At 43.3% G+C, this 21,000-nt stretch overlaps 1 protein-coding gene across 1 annotated transcript in view; it reads left to right on the forward strand.

Annotated features, from left to right (window-relative positions):
• cadm4 (cell adhesion molecule 4) overlaps nucleotides 1–17,704 on the forward strand; it is a 29,667-nt gene extending 11,963 nt beyond the window's left edge. Inside the window, exons 5-8 of the mRNA XM_030785101.1 lie at nucleotides 437–527; nucleotides 2,224–2,396; nucleotides 15,357–15,485; nucleotides 17,595–17,704. Coding sequence (XP_030640961.1) covers nucleotides 437–527; nucleotides 2,224–2,396; nucleotides 15,357–15,485; nucleotides 17,595–17,704 — 503 coding nt within the window. The remainder of the gene's footprint in view (nucleotides 1–436; nucleotides 528–2,223; nucleotides 2,397–15,356; nucleotides 15,486–17,594) is intronic.
• The last annotated feature ends 3,296 nt before the right edge of the window (nucleotides 17,705–21,000 follow it).

Here is a 21,000-nt window from a genome sequence, read left to right on the forward strand (position 1 = left end):
GTTTCATTAGCGATAGATTTAGTATCCATCTGTTAAGCGTGTTCTCTTGGCAAAAGCTTACGCTTTCAGACCAGCGATTTTTAGCTGTTTTTTTTCTGTTCATCTGTCATACCGCTGCTGTAGAAAGACAGTACATCATAAAAGACAATAGGAAGGTGGTGGAGAAATATAGCCCCACTGTGAATGCTGCACAGCCTATTAGCTTCTTTTAAAATGGCAAAACAATTGGATATCGACAGCTGAGAGTGAAGATTTTATTTCTCACTAAAAGCTGGTCGTGAAAAAAAACCAAAGCAAAACAAAACCAAACAAAACGAAAAAACTGCCTGATTCTCGGTGGTTGGGGCTCTGCTTACGTTGGGTTTGTTGTCAGCGGTATTATTTGTGATGGATATGAGTTTGCTGAGTGTGTGTATCTGATTTTCTGTCTTTACAGTTGCCCCCACGGTGAAAATCAACCCCCCTCAAGGCATCCTCAGAGAGGGAGACTCCTTAACCCTGACCTGCTCCGTTTCTGGAAACCCACTGTGAGTGCATTCGTGTGTGTGTGTGTGTATATATATGTGTGTGTGTGTGTGTGTGTGTGTGTGTGCATTTTCTTAATTACAAAAATCTACTCACTTACAACAGTTCCCATTGGATAGCTTCCCATTTTGCCATTTTTTTTTTAATGCTCCAAAGTGCCAGTTGTGGATTAAGCCAATCCCAGAATTTAACCCCAGTGCAATCGCAAAGACAATCGTGGATTAGCTTGATCCAGACGTTATCCCCAATATAAGATTAAAGACATCGGTTAAAATCCTATATCTACTCTCAAGGGACTTCCTTATCTAGTATCTGTTCCTTTGTAATTGTTCTGATTTTCTCTTTATCTCTCTCTCTTCCTCTGTCTGTGAGGGACTGTGAGTTTAAGTCACTTAAACCTCTCTTGGGTCTCATAAGAAAGGAGTGGAGAAATGAGGGATGGAGGGAAGGGCGAGGATGAGTGAGGGGCCCGTGCCAGTCGTTTTATGGATGAATGGAAGGATGACAAATGGTGAAAAGGAAGAAGGCTCGACTCAGTGGGACCCTCTGGAGTGGATGAGTGCAGGGATGAGAAATGTCGAAAGACATCTTCGTGCCAGAGAGAGGGATGGAGAAGAGAGAGAGAGAGAGAAAGAGAGAGAGAGTGGCAGGGAGACAGAGAGAGAGAGGGAGAAGGAGAGAGGCAGAGAGAGAAAGAGAGAGAGAGAGAAAGACAGAGAGAGAGCAAGGGAGACAAACTGAGAGAAAGAGAGAGAGAGAGAGAGAGAAAAGAGAGAGAGCATGCAATAAAAAGACATTCTCTGCTCTGGACCAGGATGCACTGATGAAGGCAGAAAAGATTTAGATGGAGGTTCAGAGCTAATAAAAAAAAAATGAGGGCAGAAACAGAGGGATGAAGGAATGACTGAGTGGGTTTGGCCAACAACTCTTTGTTGGTGTCTGATATAGTGTCATGTTGTGACAGAACGTCCATGAATCTCTTTCGGAGAGCAATAATAATTACATTACACTCCCATTATTCAACAATTAAACACTGCCTGTCTTTGTTGCAAGGTCTAGTTTGTGTGTGTGTCTGTGTGTGTGTGTGTGTGTGTTATCTGGTGTTAGTGAAGCTCACGTCCTAGCTGGGTTTTAATTAGAGGGCTGTTCTGGGATTAATGGTTCAGATGATGGAGGATTGTAATCTAGCCAGAACGGGTGAAGGAGGAAACCGATTTCACGGCGAGCAGACCGAACGAACGCAAGGGCGACTGGGTGGCTTTTCGCTCTTTACAGCCAAAACCCTGTACCCTGCTGCTAAGGCTTAACTCACAGCTCAGTGTGTGCGTGTGTGTGTGCGTGTGTGTGTGCGTGTGTTTTAATCCCTACCCTTTATCACTTCTCTCCTGTGTGTCTGTCTGTCCTTCCATCCTGTGTCTTGATGTCCTTTTGTCTTTTTACTCTGTGCTTCAGACACATCACCCCTCTCACTCTTTTTTCCTCCCCAGTTTACACACTCTTCTCTCCTTTTTGCACTTTTTTTGTCCTTTATTGCCCGTAGTCACCATTTTGCTCAGTAAAATTACTTTGAAATGTGACTTATTGACATGTTACACCAGTCCTGTTTCTGTAACATGGGGAACTGTAAACACCACTTGTGTTGTTTTGTTCTCATCTGTTTGTTTCCCCCTTTTCCTATTCCTCTTTCTCCTCCCTCAGGCCACGGAACATTCAGTGGTCCCGAGTGAACGACACTCTACCTGAGAGGGCGGAGACTTCTGGAAACACCCTGCTGATGTCCCGTCTCAGCCAATCACATAACGGCACCTACCTGTGCCAGGCACACAATAATTACGGCCGCGCTGCTGATCACTACACACTCTTGGTGTACGGTAAGAGACGGCCCAGATCCTCCCAGGGTCACGTGACATAACCATCATTCTCCTGCACATCAGTCTTCAAAGTAGTCATATCCTCTTATCATTGTATCATGTATGAATTATGTCTTTCTCATAATTCATTGTAATTCATTGTGCTGGTTAACGTCCCTGCGATTTTAGCATCTTACAGTCTAGCCACAGTGCTTTACACTAGTTTTGTACTGTGTTTCCCTTAAGTTAGTGTGTAGTTTTCCACACACCTCTGAAGACATTGCCTTACACATGATATCACTCTTTTATTCTTTCACACTCTCATACACACACACACACACAGTACTGGTCTCCCCGGCATTTGTCAGATGTGTTCTGTTATTGATGTGTGTAGTTACAGGCTCAGTGTAGAGAGTTGTAGTTTAGACCGTCTTCTTCCCGTCTAATAAACAGAATATTACTGCCACTCTACCGACCCCCTGGTGGTTGTGTGGGGGTACTGCAAGCCTCACGTGGCTGTAGACCAGAACTATTCAATTACAAATTGAAATGTGCCAAATTTCAAAAGTAGTCAATGTTCATGGGTCTGACAGTTTTGGCAAAACTATTTACTTTAGGTGTTTGGCTAGGTGTTTGCGGTGCTATGAAGTAGAGTGACATAGGGAAAAACATCCAAGTTCTGTTACACTGTATATATCAGTACTCATGGAATGCTTCTTGTCCAGTCAAATTACACAGTTGGAACTAACTGTTGTATAATTGGCCTCTGGGCCACTGTAGGTCACTCTAGGGCGGGATTTGACCTGATGGCCACCAACTGAATAGGCCTGATGAAGGCCCACAGGGAAAGTTAACTTATTTTCTGGGTGTTACGAAAGACACTGAGTCTCTTGAGAAACCCTATCTCTCTCTCCCTCTTGCCCGCCCCCCAAGTGCTTAACCCGCCCTGCGGCTGCCTCCCTCACTGTGCCCTAATGACAGGCATCAAACGGTTGTCTAACAAGGCTCCACCGAGAGTGCAGGTGGGTGGGAATGTCATCTTTCATCTCCTCTTCGCCGGCATTCCATCTCTCCCCTGCACTCCTCTGTTGCTCTGTTGGAGATGTTGGTTAGACTCCAGGCTTTGATGCTCTTCAGCACTTCAGAAGGAGCGCCCTTTGTACTATTCCGTCCCCTCTGTCTCTTTTTCTCTCTCTCTCTCTCTCTCTCTCTCTCTCTCTCTCTCCCCTTCCCTCACTCTCTCTCTCTCCCCCTCCCTCCCTTCCTCCCTCCCTTGCTCTCTCTCTCCCTCTTTTCCTCCCTCACTCTCTCCCTCTCCCTCTCTTTCTTTCTACTAAACTTTTGCTCGTCTCTCAAATCGATCTCGTGAGGTTGCTGACGTTCTCTGAATGTGTGCGCAGAGACAACCAGGCAAGTCGGGAAGATAATGAAGCTTATGTTCAGTCAGTCTTGCAAAGCTCACATGCTGGCATCCTGTAATATCTTGTGTCCAATCATCTCTGTGCTGTTGGACTGCTGATGTCCAATCACAGAGCCTTACACAAATTTTGTATTGTGTTCTAGGTGGAATATAGGCAGAATGATCTACCTTGAAACTTTCTCAAAAAAGGATAATTCAGTAAAACTGTACGAAAATCTACTCGGTTATTTGAAATATAAATTCTGTTCCTGGAATTAAACCACTGCAAGATCTGTGTTCCTTAGCTGTATACAGATGTGCCTTGTTTGAAAGTCACACCACGGATTTGAGATCCAGCCATACAGTATGATTGGTGAATTCTGCTGTCAGTCAGTGTATTTAAAAACAATTGCCATCCCTTAAAGATACGGACAATTATTGAGATTTTAAATCAACCATGTCTTAGGTAAAAACCTAAAATGCCTGCAAGCATGCTTAATATTCATTTGTAGTTTGTCAGTGCCAGATTAGCCGTGGCTAGGCTGCAAATCTCAGGATAGAGAGAGAGAGAAAGAGAGAGAGAGCGGCTGACTGAGTTTAAGAGAGAGAGAGAGACAGAGAGAGAGAGAGAGAGAGAGAGAAAGAGAGAGAGAGAGAGAGAGAGAGAGAGAGAGAGAGAGAAAAGAGTAAGCAGAGGAGAAGAAGATGACTCAGCTAAAATGAAGCAGACTGACAGGTACGGCAGGGCAGGGGTGGATTTGTCCTTGCTATCTCCCTCTGTGAAACATTTTTCTTAAAGATCAATTATACATCCCGAAATTGCCGTGCAGCGCGAAATCAGGAGAAAACACAACCCATTTGTCGACCGCGATTTTGCTGCGTCAGTTCAATATTGCCTAGTTATGTACTGAGCAGAGAGCTGTATCAAAAAGTTCGAGAGCAGAGGCGAAAAGCCGGGGAGTGGAACCGGTTTGTGCGTGCGTGCGTCTGTTTGTGTGTGTATCTGTGCGACAGAGTCAGAGAGCAGACGACCGAGAAAAAGGAGAAGTGTCAGAAAGAAGAAGAACCCGAGTTCTGGCAGACCTTTATTGTGTAAGATTATCACTTTGAACAAACTTCCAGGACGGAGAGAACAAGACATCAGTCTGAGAATAGGGGACATATAAAAGATAAGAGAGAGAGAGAGAGAGAGAGTGATGAAAGACGAATGAAAGATGAAAGAGTTAATGGAGAGAGTGAGCACGTCTTTTAAAGCTCTTTGTTCTGCCCCTCTTAGACAGGAAACACAATCACTTGGACACAGATTTCAGAATTAAAAATGTTAGTGCTCAAAAAAAAAAAAAAAAAAAAAAAAATCAGACCGTCGGGATCTGCCACTTAAAAATCAGAAATTTAACCTCTGAAAATAACAGACCGTTTTGCTTCAGAACTAGTCTTCAAGCCTCTTTTTTTGCCAAATAAAAAGCAGACTGAGCTTTTATCTACAACACAGAGTCTTAAACACTCTTAAAAAAGCCCCTGTTCACATCCGTGCCTTTCAGCCCAATAGCTTACATCCCTGCTAAATATCAAGTTTTACCAAAACAGAGGACATTTAAACTTACAACACTGTTGTCTCTCCCTAGAGTATTTGCAGCCAAAAACCAACATTGTTTTAGAAAAACGGAGCAGCAGTGCACCATACAGCTGTGCAGCTGTAAACAGGGAATCAGTCAAGAAGAAATGAAATATTGAATCACTGGCATTATGAGCTGTCGCAGAAGGGCATATCTCATTAATAAATCTGTAGAAAATGGGGTTTGTGGGAACAATATGACGTAAAACCTGCCATTACATTTCTCCTGATATCAGACGAATTGGAGGCGTCTGGAAGAGGAGTCTCCGGGTGGGGAGGGTATTAGCACTCCTGGGAGTAACAAATCATTCCTTCATTTTGAATCAGCTTCACCCTGGAGCACTGTATGAAATATTTCTTTAACACAGATGTTGTGTAACTCCTTTTTAACCGACAATGAAAATATCAGCTTCTGGAGAGATAAGAGATGATGCCGAGAATCCCTCCTCTGCTCCAAAGGCTATGGGCGGTGACTGTCGATTCAGGACATGACATCGCCCAGAAAGGACCTTGCTGAACGAAAACTGTCCAAAGAAAAAAAAACCCCAGAAAAACAACAACAACAACAACTGAGAAAAAGAGAGCGTTGAGGCCTTCAGCCAAGTTAGTTAACACCCGTGCATACGTAACGCCGACCTAGTCTACAGTACATTTGACAGACCACCGTGTCACCCCTGCTTAAGAAAAACATCAACTGCTCAAGAAACTTCATCCTTGCTTGAGAAAAGGGGGGTGGAATTCAGTGATTCATTTAAATCCTCTCTCTGACACCTTCAGTGTTTCACAGTCATTCAGTGCGGACATATAAACATCAATATGGTGTGGATGTTTTACACTTGTCAGAGAAAGCTGAAACAATTGTTTATCAAGCCCTAGCTTCCCAACGGTACTTAATATGGAGAGGGCAAAAGGTACCCACATCATCCTGTCAGAGCTATTTAAGTGTGTTTGCAAGTGTTCCAGCCTCTAGGCTGACACTTTTTTGCCACAACATTGATAAGGGAATGTTTCTCCTCAGTCACTGCTGATATAGGACTTCTGCTGGTAACTTGAGATTTCTACACTAGGAGAAATCAGAAAATGTTTTCTGCACAGATTGCAGGAGAGAAGCCGGAGGGTCAGGCACAGTCAGTCTGTGCCAAAGCACAAGGACGCTTCCAGATTATCGATGACTTGAGTTCCTCTTCCCTGTATGAGAAATCTGTAAAAGAGTCCACCGCCAACTCTTTAACTTTTTCGGAAAACTTCCTGGACCCTCACCGCGTGTCTTCGTGTATCCGCGAGTTAGGGAAAAAAAAAAAAAGAAAGAAACACACCCAGCACCTTAACGCCATTACAAGAAACTGCTGCGGAAGGTGTAGGTAGCTCCTTCCAGTATCCCAGCAGGAACGAAGCACATTTCTCCGGGCTAATGCAGGCAGATGCTGCTCTTTCTCTCTCTCTCTCTCTGTCTAAAAGATATTAAGATGCTGAGTCAGCTTCTCCACATCTCCTTCTGATCTTACTACCCCTTTTACATCAACCGCATATGTGGAGAACTTCACTGACAGCAGCTGCCTTCACAGCATGACCAGCTGTTGTTCGGTGGAGAGATAGTTTACCAGTGGTCCGGAGAGGGCACGGCCCTAACGAATGCCCCTGGGTGGATGGAAAAGCTTTCTCAGCATGCTGGGAATGTCTCGGTACCACAGCTTTGTACAGGGAGTTCGCCTGGGGCCAAATCCAAAGGGTTTAAGAGTCTTAGAATGATGCAGGCGATCAGCTCTGCCAAAAAAAAAAAAAAAAAGAGTTGTTCAAGATCGAAAGGGAAAACCAGCATTGAGCTTTAGACCTGTCATGATGGTATTTAGATCTCTGTTCAGAAACGAAGCCTCAAAGACTGCCGATTCTGTCACACAGAAGGTCTGGCCACCACAGAGAATGGAGTTTAAGCAACCCTTAAGTAAATTAGTGAGGCCCTTGGGCAGCGTTTTGAAACCATCTCATAGCAGGGAGATAAGTTCTTGACACAAGTTCTTGAGATCCCAGATTTCTCCTCGAGTAACAACCGAAACTTGTGAAAATAGACCAGGCCTGACTGCTGCTACATATGCACTAGAAATAAGCCGTCAGCCATCCAGGCACGAGGGACTTCCCGTTTCCCCACTCCCACGCAAATGCTTTTATGTCACCAAAGATAACATAAGATGGTCCCCCAACTTGTACCTTCTCTCTCTCTGAAAATCAAGGTAAGCCCTAAAGCAACCGTGTAAGAGCAATACCATCACAGGTTTCTGTCTGATACAGACCCTCAGAGAAAGGTAGGACGAGGTACCTGGTTTTGCTAGTCTGATGTTTCTCCTCCACTTGGGAGCCTTAGTCGCTGAGTACTCATTGTAGCTCTCATCTTATTTTCTAGCCTATAAAAGAAGCGGGTTGATGCATCCTTTTCATTAAGCAACATGAAGCAAGCTCAGATAAAGGCCCCAAGGCCTGTCTCTCCCAACAGGGATTCTACAGAGGGAGTTTGGTCCCTTCTAAAGCCTCAGCTCCACTCTTAGGATTACCCAGGCTTAGGATTTTGTGCTCAAAAATCTTCATCTTCTCCTTTAGCGCTCTAGTAGTATAGGCTAAGAAGTATATTCTAGACAGAAAGTTTCGACTTGAGCTTTGCCAACGCTCCATCACTGACTGAAGGACTTAGACCGTGACTTCTCTTCAAGCCTTGGTGAAAACAGCAAAGATTTGCCCAGAAGAGTAGCCTTCAGAAGGTTTTTATTAAGGTGCTATGGTACGGTCAGTGAAGTGAAAAAAGAAACAGATATGTAATTATGGTTTTTTTTTTTTTATAGTGTAGTTGTAGAAATTGAACCATTACAAAATCTTCCCTCAACATCGTGTCTGAGCGTCTCGAAAGCAAAATCTCCTCTGGTGAAGCCTTGGGTTGCTAAGTTATAGTTGCCATGGCCACCTTGCACCAGCTGATTCCTCAGTGTGTTTCCTGTCTGCTCCAGGCTCACCTGCTGGCGCTTTCTCACCCCCGTCTAAACCTCAGGGCCCAGGTGATAGAGTTTAGACTGCCGGGGGTATGAGGTGGAGGAGTGGAGTTGGGGGGGTTTGCCTGCTGAATGTCCTTGTTGTCTTGGCATCTCACGGTCTCAAAAAAAACCCCTGAAATATTTTTTTATTGTTGAATGTCAGCTTGACAGATACATTTACGAGGGCGTCCAAAATCATTGCAATTTGGCATTGAGCAGACATGAAATGCTTCACATCTGCTTCACGGTTCATATCAGCCACTTGAATGGGCTTGAAAGTGGCAGAGCGAAAAACATCGAAGTCAAAACTCAGTTGAGTCTTTCACTATGCGCTCCTTACTCAGGAAAAAAAAACAAAAAATGCTAATTGCCAACAAACTGACTGCTAACAAACAGTCCTCCACGGAGACATCAGGCATACATTTACAGCTGTGCCAGGCAGTCGTGCATTCAAAACCCTCCTCAATAGGCTCCGTCCTAAAAATTTATTGCTGACCAAGGTCAGATTCGATTGGAAAGGAATTTAGCTAATTAACACAGGAAAAATATCGTGGTCCCACTGTTTTCCTTTGAAGAAAAAAAAAAAAAACGAAATACAGGGGATGGAGAAAGAAGACGAAAAAAAAGGCTGCCTCTCAGTGTTTGAATCTGTCTGGCAGACACACCCACCCTACGCAGGATCAGACAGGTTGATTTTAGTCCCAGCGCGATGGGTCTTTGCGTGTTCCCAGAATCCATTCTGTGCCACCCCATGTGCATGCAGTGACTGGTCATTAAAAATGTAACTAGAGTGATGGTTTAGGAGTCTGCCGCAAATCCCATGACGCCGGTGAAATTTAGACATTTCTGACAAACTTTTATTGGTCAATTCCAACAAGTTTTAGTTCCCTATTGCCACTCCCCTGACCAGATCCCCCTGGAAGTTAATAGCTGTCCGCTGGAGAAAGAACCATTAAAATTACATGCGGTATTGCGAATTTCATTATGCTGGATTAATGTCTTTTTGCAACCCGAAAAGCTATGCAGCAGAAGATTGAGCCTAGGGGAGAACTATATCTTCTGTACGCTCTGCCTTTCACTTTTGGATGGGTGATTGTTCAGTAGCTTGTTGGGTCATTAATCAGTTCTATCAGTCAAGCCCAGGTAGCCCCTCTTGATTTCTAACGCATCATAATTTTTTTGTTTTCTTGCTGACGTTCAACACCGGTTATTAAACAATGCTAAACGATGTACTCGAAGCCTGCGAGCAAATTTTTCACCTGTCTTCTTGAAGGAAAAAAAAAAAAGAGGAAAAAAGCCCTAAAGATCAAGCTGTTCTTTTTTCTCCCTTCCTTATATTATGCCATGTTACACTCACACTGTAGCGTTAAGCAGATGGACAGCAATGCTATGACCCCCCCAGACCCCCCCCCCCCCCCCAGTGTACTCCTTGCATTCGGATTTGACTTGTTTGCAACGTGATGCACTGCACAACAGCCGCACACGCACACTCTCTCTCTCACACACACACACACACACACAAAGAAAAACCTCAGGCAATTTTTACTCCAAAAATCAAAATTTTAACAAGGAAGATGCCGCCTGTTCTCATACCGCCTGAAACATAAATCAGAAGGGATCCCAAGTTAACAAGACAGATTCAGTGTGGCCTCGTTTTGCTAACAAGGGAGAGGCCAAGTTCCACCCCTTATCACCCCCACCCCCCAAAAAAAAATCAATATTTGGTTACAAATGGCTGTGATTACAAACAACCCATGTCTTATTTGTGTATGATGAAAACTGTTAAGACACACTTATGTAACCAGATGACAGCACTGTGTGACAGCAATGGATTATGGTGCCAATAAAACCCATTTGAATCGAAGCGCGTGAGAGAGTAGTGGAGAAGAAGATGTATAGAGAAGGAAATGGGCAAGGAAGAAATGGATGGATGGAGAGAGGGGGAGAGAGAGAGCGTGAGAGAGGGAGGGAGGGAGAGAGTGAGGGATGATCTTGGGAAGAGATAGAAAGTGTTTTAATGAGTAGTGGCTTTAATTGGGAAAAGTAAGACAGGCCTCTAATTCATGGAGTGAAACTGAGGAAAGGGTGAGAGACAGAATCAGAGAGTGAGAGTGGAGTTATGATTGCCAGTGACATAAATATTCAGGAATGAAAAGTACTACCAGGCAGAGGTCTGGGACCTGACCTTTGAACTTAGCCATAGAGGTGATGCAAGCTGGGGCCAGCCAAGCCCGAGGAGGCAGAAATTTGAATAAATATGAATTCGAGGCTGAAATCCGATAAATATGAATTTGAAACCCAATTTGAATGAATACTTTAGTTGCACTAAAGACTTCAGCCCCAGCAAGGCAAAGAGACATATAAGTGTGTTCCTGTACTTCAAAAAGCGTGACAGTTGGTCTTAATCATGTCGTTATTTCCGTTAATCAGAACTCAGAGTCATCCTGTGACCTTTGCTCTGCCTCCTCAAATTCAAAAAATCTTGAGTGTCAGATCAGTTAGTCAACCCGCTGAAAAGTCATCTGTTCGCTGTATAACTATGGCTTGATTTTGTCAGTTCATTCTGTGATATTGAAATTCTGCCATAAAACTCACAGTTAATGAGGCGTCTTGTTAACACAGTAGTAGAGAGTGCAAGGAAGAGAGGCAGAGACAGAAAAGATATGTAGCGTGGAGGAGAGTGGAGACATATGTAGCTTTGTATGTGTAGTGTGGAGGGAGTTTGCATGCAGAGGAGGAATTGTACTAATGGAATCGGGGTGGGGGTTATTGGTGGGGGGTGAGAAAAAGGGGGTGGAATTAAGAGATGAGGTGCCGTCGTTCATTGCCCATTTTCGGGGGGTGGGGGTGGGGGGGGTGGTAACAGTGTGGTGTAGGGAGTGGTTTGGAAATATTGATCATTTTTCAGTGAATGACCAGACTGGCTACTGCTATAAGTACATGCACACACACACACACACACACACACAATCAAACAAACACACCTAAGCACACAGACACACACAAACACACTCACTCACTTACTCACTCTCTCATTCACACACATGCTCATGTAAACTGTACACTCAGGTTTTTTGTTTTTGTTCTACACCCAAGGCTGTGACATCATCCTCACACAGCATTTAAACACAGCTGGCTGATCTAATCCGCTGACACAGTGAATGAGACTGGGGAAGAGAGCAAGAGAGAGAGAGAGAGAGAGGGAGAGAGGAACAGTAAGAGAAACGAGGAGGGGGAAAGAGAGATGGCTGTAAGGCAGATATTAGAAATGTTGGAAGAGTAGCAGAAGAGAGAGATGGATGATCTTAGGGATGGAGGGATGGGAAATGAGAGAGAGTAGTTATGCACAGTCGCTGATGGATATATTGCTGTTCTTAGGTTAGGGCCAGAGAGTTGGCACAGAACACTACTGCACCCTGCTGGCCTGGGGAGCACGTTTTAACAGACAGATGTAATTAATCTTGGATAGAGCACGCACACACACACACACACACGCACACACACACACAAACACCCCTAAATCCCTTCCATGTCTCTTTGTGCCAACTGTAGTAGGCTGTCAGTAGTTCTAATGGTCCTATTTGCATAACCCTGTGTCATTACCGTTGTCTTGTAGAGAATGTGTCTGTGGTAGAGAATGTGTCTGTCATTTCCACGGCCCCTCCCATTTCCCACCCTGCCTCCTCAAACCCAACCCTCTCCACCCTCAGCCCAGCAGTTCAACCCAAAGGTAACATCATCCACCTTCTCTTCTCTTCTCTTCTCTTCTCTTCTCTTCTCTTCTCTTCTCTTCTCTTCTCCTCTCTTCTCCTCTCTTCTCTTCTCTTCTCTTCTCTTCTCTTCTCTTCTCTTCTCTTCTCTTCTCTTCTCTTCTCTTCAACATCATCCACCTTCTCTTCTCTTCTCTTCTCTTCTCTTCTCTTCTCTTCTCTTCAACATCATCCACCTTCTCTTCTCTTCTCTTCTCTTCTCTTCTCTTCTCTTCTCTTCTCTTCTCTTCTCTTCTGCAAAAACTCCTCAGCATTTGGTACTGCTCAGATCTTTTCCTCAATCACCAGTTCTACTGCAAGCTTTGGATCTTTAATCTCTCCCCAGATTTATTGCAACCCTACTCCACTCAATTTGGTCGAGCTCTTCCACTCTTTCTTGCACTCCTCTAATCTCTTCCTGCACTCACTCCGTCACATACTTTTGACTTTTCTCCTGTAAGAGCTTCTGATTTCACGCCTCTTCCTTCCTGCTATTGTCTTTTTCTTTCGCTCTTGTCCTTTCCGTCCTCTTCTCTTTGTGCTGTCTGTTCATCACAGTTCTCCTCTCCACCAATTTACTGTCTGGCTGTTCGGTTTTCCCCGCTGTGTTCCCGCATGCCCACACCCCACTCACACACTAACACACACACTAACACACACACACTCACACACTCACATATTTATGTGTTGTCCATCTCCCGCACTGCTGGGATTCCACAATGGCCTAGTGTGAAAACTGTCTCTGTCTCTTTGGCTGGTTTGTCTTCTTTGTGTGTGTGTGCGCCTATGTCTGTGTGTTAGAGCAATACAGCGTGTATATTTATGTACAAGAATGTGAATGCGTGTGTGTATGTGTGTGAGATAGAGAGGGACATTAAGAATATGAGATTGTGTGTAAGTGTGTGTGTAAGTGTACAAGACTGCATGCATATGTATGTGTGTGTGAGGGACAGAGAGGGAGACAGAGAGAACGTGTGTGCAGGAGAGAATGACTGAGTGCAAAAATATGTGCAAGAATGTGTGTCTGTGTGTGTGTGTGTGTGTGTATGTGTGTGTGTACGTGTGTGTACGTGTGTGTGTGTGTGTGTGTGTGTGTGTGTGTGTGTGTGTGTGTGTGTGTGTGTACGTGTGTGTCGGTGTGTGTACGTGTGTGTCGGTGTGTGTGTGTCCGTGTATATTGAGAGAGAGAGTAAGACTGTGTGTGTGTGTGTGAGTGTGTGTGTGTGTGTGTGTGTGTATTTGTGTGAGTGGGTGAGTGTGTGTATGTGTGAGACAAACAGAGGGGTCCTGTGACTAATGGTGTCTGTAAAGAGGCTGGTGCTCTGGGCTTTGGGAGATGTCACTCAGTGTATCGTCAGGTCAACGCAGCCAAGCAAAACAGCTCACACTGCCCTTTACCCTACACACTCCAACAGAACAAGACACACACACACACACACACACACACTCGCTCTCTCTCTCTCTCTCTCTCTCGCTCCTTCAGAGATGTGGACTATTTTTTTTTTTTTGTGCATAGTCTCTCCACAGCATGTCCTTCTTGACAGTCTTTGTACATCACTGTGGTTTTTTCTGTCTCTGGCTTAAACACAGACGTACTTTCACACTTTATTTCCCTTGCTCTCCTTCTTTCCTCCAAAGCCCCCCTTTTTTTTGAAGAGAGGTATGGAAGGAAGCTGGTCTGACACAAAACAATGTAGAGAGAGAGAGAGAGAGCGAGAGAGAGAGAGAGAGAATATTCACCTGCTGTTCCTGTGGGGAGAGAGAGAGAGAAAGAGAGAGGAAATGTCAGAGAGAGATGTCTTGGGGTGAGAGGCCTTTTCTGCTGTCATTAACTGAACACTGAAGCTGAAGGCTCTCAAAAAGAAACTTATGACTCTCTGCCACACTTAATTTTTCATCCTTTGTGAAATATTACTTGCCAGGCCTCTAATGAAATCTTATCCGACAGCCAGTTCAATAGCTCTCTCTCTCTTTCTCTCTCTCTCTCTCTCTCTCTCTCTCTCTCTCTCTCTGTCAGATGATTATGTTTGTCCCTTTTCAGGTCCTTACATCCCTCCAACTCCTAAGAGATGCATGTAAACTTTCTTTCTTTCTGTGGCTCTGTCTTGGATAGACATGTTTCCCTTGACACACACACACACACACACACACATACACACACCACCGCTCGTCTTTTCTCATTGTCTTTTTGTCTCTTCATTTTTGCCCCCTCCTTTTTTCTCCCACCTATTTCTGTTCTGTAGCTATTTATCTTTGTCAACAGGTTATTAAATATTTAGGTGTGCCTTGCAATCTCTGCTGGCTTGTGTGGGTGTGTGTGTGCTGTGTATGTGTGTGCTGTGTGTGTGTATGTGCTTTTCTACACTTCTGTGTGTGTATGAGTGTGTGTGTGTGTGTGTGTGTCACATGTTTGTATGTGTGTTTCTGTGTGTGCATGTGTATGTGTGCACATGTGCGTGTTCATGTGTGTGTGTGTGTGTGTGTGTGTATGTATGGGCTTTTCTACACTTCTGTGTGTGTATGTGTGTGTGTGTGTGTGTGTGTCACATGTTTGTATGTGTGTTTCTGTGTGTGCATGTGTATGTGTGCACATGTGCTTGTTCATGTGTGTGTGTGTGTGTGTGTGTGTGTGTATGTATGGGCTTTTCGACACTTCTGTGTGTGTGTGTGTGTGTGTGTGTGTGCATGTGTGTGAGTGCACATGTGCATGCATGTTTGTGTGTGATTTTCTGTTTGTGTAAGTGTATGTGTGTGTTTGCACGTTTCTGTGTGTGCACGTATGTGTGTGCGCGTGTGTGTGCGTGCGTGTGTGTGTGTGTGTGTGTGTGTGTGTCTGTGTAAAGACTGACTGGTTGAGAACTTGCTTGTGGAGAAGCATAAAGAACATTCACATTCATTCCATTTCTCTGGTCACACAGTTTCTCTCTCTCTCTCTCTTTCTCTCTCTCTTTCTCATTCATTCTGATCTAAGGTGGACTTTGAACAATCAAAGTAAGCTACTCTTATCTCAGGAGTGAAACACGCATTGAAGCCCACACTGCCGCTGTTCACCTATCATTTCTCTGTTCTCATTTCCCTCTCATATCAGTCATTTTAAATATCACTATTGCTCACTGAGCATCTCAAAGTTTTATTATTTGATAATAATAATAATAATAAAAAAACATATGTTAATAACAACTCTCTCTTTCTCTCTCTCAGATCCAGGAGCAGTGGTGGAGACCCACAGTGCGGTACCGTATGCGGTCGTTGGGGGTGTACTGGCGCTTCTGGTCTTTACCATCATCTGTGTGCTTATTGTCACCATCTGGTGCTCTGTCCGACAGAAAGGTGACCTTCACTTTCTTCTCACACCGTTGTGTGAACATCCTAACGAAGCCTGACACACTACTCTGACATGCCCTCTGGGGAGGGAAGAAAGGACAGAGAGAGAGAGAGAGGTTGAGAGAAGGAGGAGGAGAGAAGGTGGATAGAAAGGGTTAGAAAGGACAGTGAATTTAAAAAAGAGTGATTTTTGGAGAACGAAAAACAGAGGAAGGATTGACAGAACGAGTGAGGAGATGGTGAAAGGAGGAAATGAGTATAAGAGGATGGGAAAAGAGAGAGAGCAGAATGAAAGAAAGGACATAGAGAGAGGGAGAAGGAGAGAGATTAGAGCAGGAGGACGAGGAGGAGGAAGATGAAGAGGCATAAAAATCTTTTTTTTTTTTTTTTTTGGTTTCAACAGGAGCACTCTTTGATTTACAGTGTCCTGTCAGGGCCAAGACAAGACGTGGGAATTGTAGGCGTGACCACGTTCTTTTATGACCCTTTTAGTTCACTGTATGAGGACTCATCCATAAAGGAAACCACATTACCCTCCAACCGCATTGCTTTTAAGGGCCTCTGGCTCCCTCCGAACGTGCCTATAAAGATTACTGGGAAGAGTCCCAATGCGGGCGGGCGGAGGGATTCGGGAGGGCACCATCCTTTACGCTGAGGTGGCCCGCGTGCCAATCAAAGTCTGGAAGAGTTAGTCAACCTATCAGCTCCCAGACAGGAAAGGCCAAGGTTTCATGTCTAACCTTGAATTCAGCCAAAAAGCCAAACTGTAGGCAATTAATCAACCGTTCAGTGCTGAGAGAGGTTGCATCAGCGGCTTCTTAAACACTCTTTGATAAGTAGGGAGCAAAACCAGGGGAAGTCCTTGGCAATTGTTTATATGTAATAGCCCAAAACCTGCAACTTTTTTCACTTTCTCTCTCTCTCTCTCTCTCTCTCTCTCTCTCTCTCTCTCACACACACACGCACAAAAGTTTGAGTTCCACACAGAATAGATTAATTTTTTCAGTGAAGCAATATAATGAAACCATATATTTCATTTATTGGCTATAAATTCTAGCGACAGTGTCACAGACACATACTATTGCCTTAAAATATCATCGGACGAAAAGGTTATGTTGTATCGAATTTGCTGATGGTTGCAAGAACCGTGTCGAGATGATTATGCAGCCAATTAATCTGTGACTAATTAGCATTGACTCTATCCAAAGGTTCTGATGAAAGACTTCCTCAGGTGCAGTTAGAGGCTGGAGCTCGTTTTGCCTTCAGTCGACTCAAATTTCTCAAGCTCTGAGCCTTTTAAGCTCATTAGCTTCTCAGGCAGGTGATGTTGCTAAAATGAGCAAAAGAGAGGAATTTCTGAGTGAAGTTTAAGGATTCCTGTTATCGGGGAAGCGCGTTAATGAGGAAGCGTATCCGAGAGGCTCGCCCGAGTAGTTACTTTTAGCTTTTTTACCTGACAGGCATAACACGATGATTAACACGCTGAGGGTGTTTCAGCATTTAAGCTAAGACTGTTTTGGGTTTTAGCATATTTTAGCCTAGCGGGCTAACAGGTGTGAATTTGGGCTTGGAGTTAATTTGACTTTTAGTATGGTGTTTTAGGTTAACACAGGTTAGGATGTCAGGTTTAACTTGCAGGCAAAAGATTTTGGTTAAGTCTGAATAGTTTAAAAGTGCGCTGGCAGTCTCTTTCGCTTCTCTCCTCCTAACAGGCTGTTGGTCAGTCTGCAGTCTGCAAGGTGTGCTGTATAATTTTATTTTATTTATTTATTTATTTATAACTTTTTTTTTTTTTTTGCCTGTTTTACTTTAAATAGTAATGTATTACTGCATTAATGTCACTCTCTCCATTTTTCTCCCTTATCCTCTCTCTCACCCTTTCTCTCTCTCTCTCTCTCTCTCTCTCTCGCTCTCTCTCTCTCTCTCTCTCTCTCTCTCTCTCTCGCTCTCTCTCTCTCTCTCTCTCTCTTTCTCTCGCTCTCTCTCTCTCTCTCTCTCTCTCTCTCTCTCTCCCTCTCTCTCTCTCTCTCTCTCTCTCTCTCTCACCCTTTCTCTCTCTCGCTCTCTGTCTCTCTCTCTCTCTCGCTCTCTCTCTCTCTCTCTCTCTCTCTCCAGGTTCGTACCTGACCCATGAGGCCAGCGGGTTGGATGAGCATGGAGATGTGCAGGAAGCCTTCCTCAATGGGAATGACACCAGCCAGGGAAAGAAGGAATATTTACTGTAGATCCCACTCCGCCTGGATGGCGGCCTCCAGTACGACTGGACTACTACTGCGGAAAACCCACATCACACACACACTGGTCCCAACAAAACAGACTGACTGTCACCTATACAACCAGAGGGAAAATCACTGTGGTGCCAATAAAAGGAGGGAGGGAGGAACGGTGGGAGAGAGAGAGAGAGAGAGAGAGAGAGAGAGAGAGAGAGAGAGAGAGAGAGAGATGGGCGAGGAGGAGGAGGAGGAAGAGGGAGGAGGTGATAATAATAATTATTATAGGGGGAGACGTTGAACACAAAGACTCAAACGCCACTCTCAGTGCTTAGCAGTGAGGCGGACTGCTAGATGACTGCCAATAATTTTGTGCCAGCAGAGAAAAAGAGTCCATTCAAAACGGCCAATCCATAACTTGCTTAGACAGCAGTACCCAGTGGGAGCCTGGGCAATTCTTATGAGCTATTGAATGCCTGACGTATTTGAGAAAATTGAAATACTTTAAATTGCTAAAGCATCTTGGCTTACAGAGTCTTAAACCCATAGAAATAAATCCGCCGATGACAGACTAGAGTGGAACGCACTGTTCTTATAAAGTATTCATAGGAACTGATTACCTCCCTCCATTCAGACATTCGATTAACTGCTCCTGTTGGAGGGCAGGTTTCACCCCACATGTCCTTTCAGTCTTTTTTTTTTTCAGTTTAGTTGCTCTGTGAAAAGACCTTTTTTTTCTCCTCTTTCTTTCTCACCCTCTCTCTCTCTCTCTCTCGCTCCCTCCCTCTCTATCTCTCCCTCTCTATCTCTTTCTCTCGCCCTGTTTTCCTCTTGGTCTTTACTTGTCTCTCTCTCCTATTGTGTGCTAGTACTCGAGGGATTAAATGTGTTCTCCTTAATGAATTTACTGAACGAGACTGTACCACGAAACAACTTCTGTACTGCGACTTTTAAAGAAACAACAACAACAACAACAACAACAACAACAAACATGTAATGATTCTGAAGTGGGAAACGCTAACATGTATAGTGGCAGAATGGACAGAGGAACGAGACAGGAAGAGGAAATGATTGGATATTATTATTTTTTTTTGAAAGACACCACACAGATGAAAAACACTCACACAATGAAACATATCTCTTCAAATTGTTATTTGTATAAAAAAAAAAGAAAAATCAAGAGTAAATTAAATGAGTCTTTTGAGAAATTATTTACTTTTGAGTGCATTACCAAGCAATGTTACTATACTAACACAGAATATTAGCCTAGTGAAACAGAACCGAACAAACTACTGTTAATGATCTTTAAAACAATAATTAAAAAAAATGAAAAAATCTGAAAAAAAAAAATTCATTTGTCTTCACAAGACATATAAAGTCTTATTGTTTTTTTTTATTATTGTTTTGACTATTATGATTGCTGTTACTGTTATTATTATTATTATTATTATCTTTGTTATTACTATTGTAATGTCACAAATTGTACACTTCTCATGTTTTTTTTGTTTTGTTTTGTTTTGTTTTGTTTTGTTTATGTTTTGTTTTCATCAAAAGAGACAATTGTCGTTCCAGTTTTCTCTCTCACGTTCACTCTATCATTATCTCCTGTCTTTCTCAATCTTTCTATCTTTGTCTTTGTGCCTGTTTGTCTCAGTCACTCCTCTCTGTCTTTCTCTCTTAATTATTTTCTAGTCCTTGCGTCACTGTTGATATAGCTAACTGTATTTCTTTATAGGGAAAAACAATACACAAGCACGACAAAAAAATAAAAATATTTAAAAAAAAGAAAAAAATCCTTATGCAAGAGCAGTCCTTTTGGAGTTGTGCTCCAGTGTGTAATTTGGAGAGTCTATCTGCCCAATGTCAATAGAGAGACGGGGATTCAGCATAGAGCCAGAATCGATAGTTTTACAGGTGGCAGTAAAAACACTGATGGAAGAGGAGGGTCGTTTTTTATTAGGATGGACAGAATCGCAAAGAGATGGAGTGAAAGACTCAGGATGATTATGTCAGGCAGATGAAGGAGACGGAGAGTGAAGCGGAGTAGAGGCAGATGTAGATTTTTTACGTAGGCTATAAAATATATATATATATATATATATATATATATATATATATATATATATAACTTCTCTACTGTTTCGGAGCAATCAATATGCGATTTCATCAGGAGGCGGTAAGTGTGTGAGTGTGTCTTTTTTTTTTTTTTTTTTCCTTTTGAATTTTAAAAGTCGGCGGGGGTCGCCGCGTGCTTGATCGATGTGTTTGTCCTCCGTCGATGGAAAAGCACGGCAGTAGCCTGTCATAAAGACTGATTGTCAAACGGCAATCAAACGTAATACTCGCTGTGCTACCTGCCGTGAAGAGCGCGCTTCAGCCGCACACGCAAAGCCTGCGCAAAAGAAACATATGGCAGCGTTTGCCCTTAAATGGATTTAAAACCGCAATCAAATAGGTAATTAACTGTTTTTTCTTTTTTTTTGCGTCAGAGGATGTAAAAACTGATTTATTGATGTAACTCCTGTTTAACATGCAGAGTGTTGAATACAGAAATAAGGTAAAGGCCCAGGCCAACGGTGCTTCTCCACATTAAATAACCATTTTTATGTGATATGAATGCTTAATGAAGTAGTTGATTACCACTGTTGTGAGAAAATGTAAGCACGCTCCAGTTTTTCAAAACCTGTCTGTTACAGGCCTTAAATAAGTTATGTTTTAACACTTTATAAAGATATGATAATGTCAGATTAATTTTTAGATGATTATCTCATTGTTATCAGGATTTAGTATCATATTATCATCATATAGCCTACATATATGAACATAATAAATAGACTATATATAACATGTCTTGGGTCTCTAAACCATATAGAGAAGCACATTTTAGTGTATTGTAAGGCAGTCAGAACTACAAAAATGCTGTCAAAACTTAGCCGATTCTTTACTTTTCTAGAGTGATGGAGGAAACAGGCCAAAAATGAAAGAGAAAAACAAAACAAAACAGAAAGTCGCATGGAGACACGGAGGAGGTAGAGATGTTTTGGTTTGGAGACGTTTCACAGAAACAGGTGCTGAGGGCTGATTGAAAAAGGGGTCTGGTTTTGGAGCAAGCGGCTGGAACCATGCGCATCACCAGGAAACAAGATGCTCTCAAGCGAAGAGTACAACTGAATGGTCTCTAAGCCTGAGAGAGGTTTTACTTGTTTTTCAGTGTGTCATCCTCAGCCTGCTCAATGATGTACATCAACAAGAGACTTCAAGACGTCAGCGAATCTGTCACTGAGAGAGAGAGAGAGAGCGAGAGAGAGAGA

The sequence above is a fragment of the Chanos chanos genome, chromosome 9 (assembly GCF_902362185.1).
Source record: "Chanos chanos chromosome 9, fChaCha1.1, whole genome shotgun sequence".
NCBI classification, from domain to species: domain Eukaryota; kingdom Metazoa; phylum Chordata; class Actinopteri; order Gonorynchiformes; family Chanidae; genus Chanos; species Chanos chanos.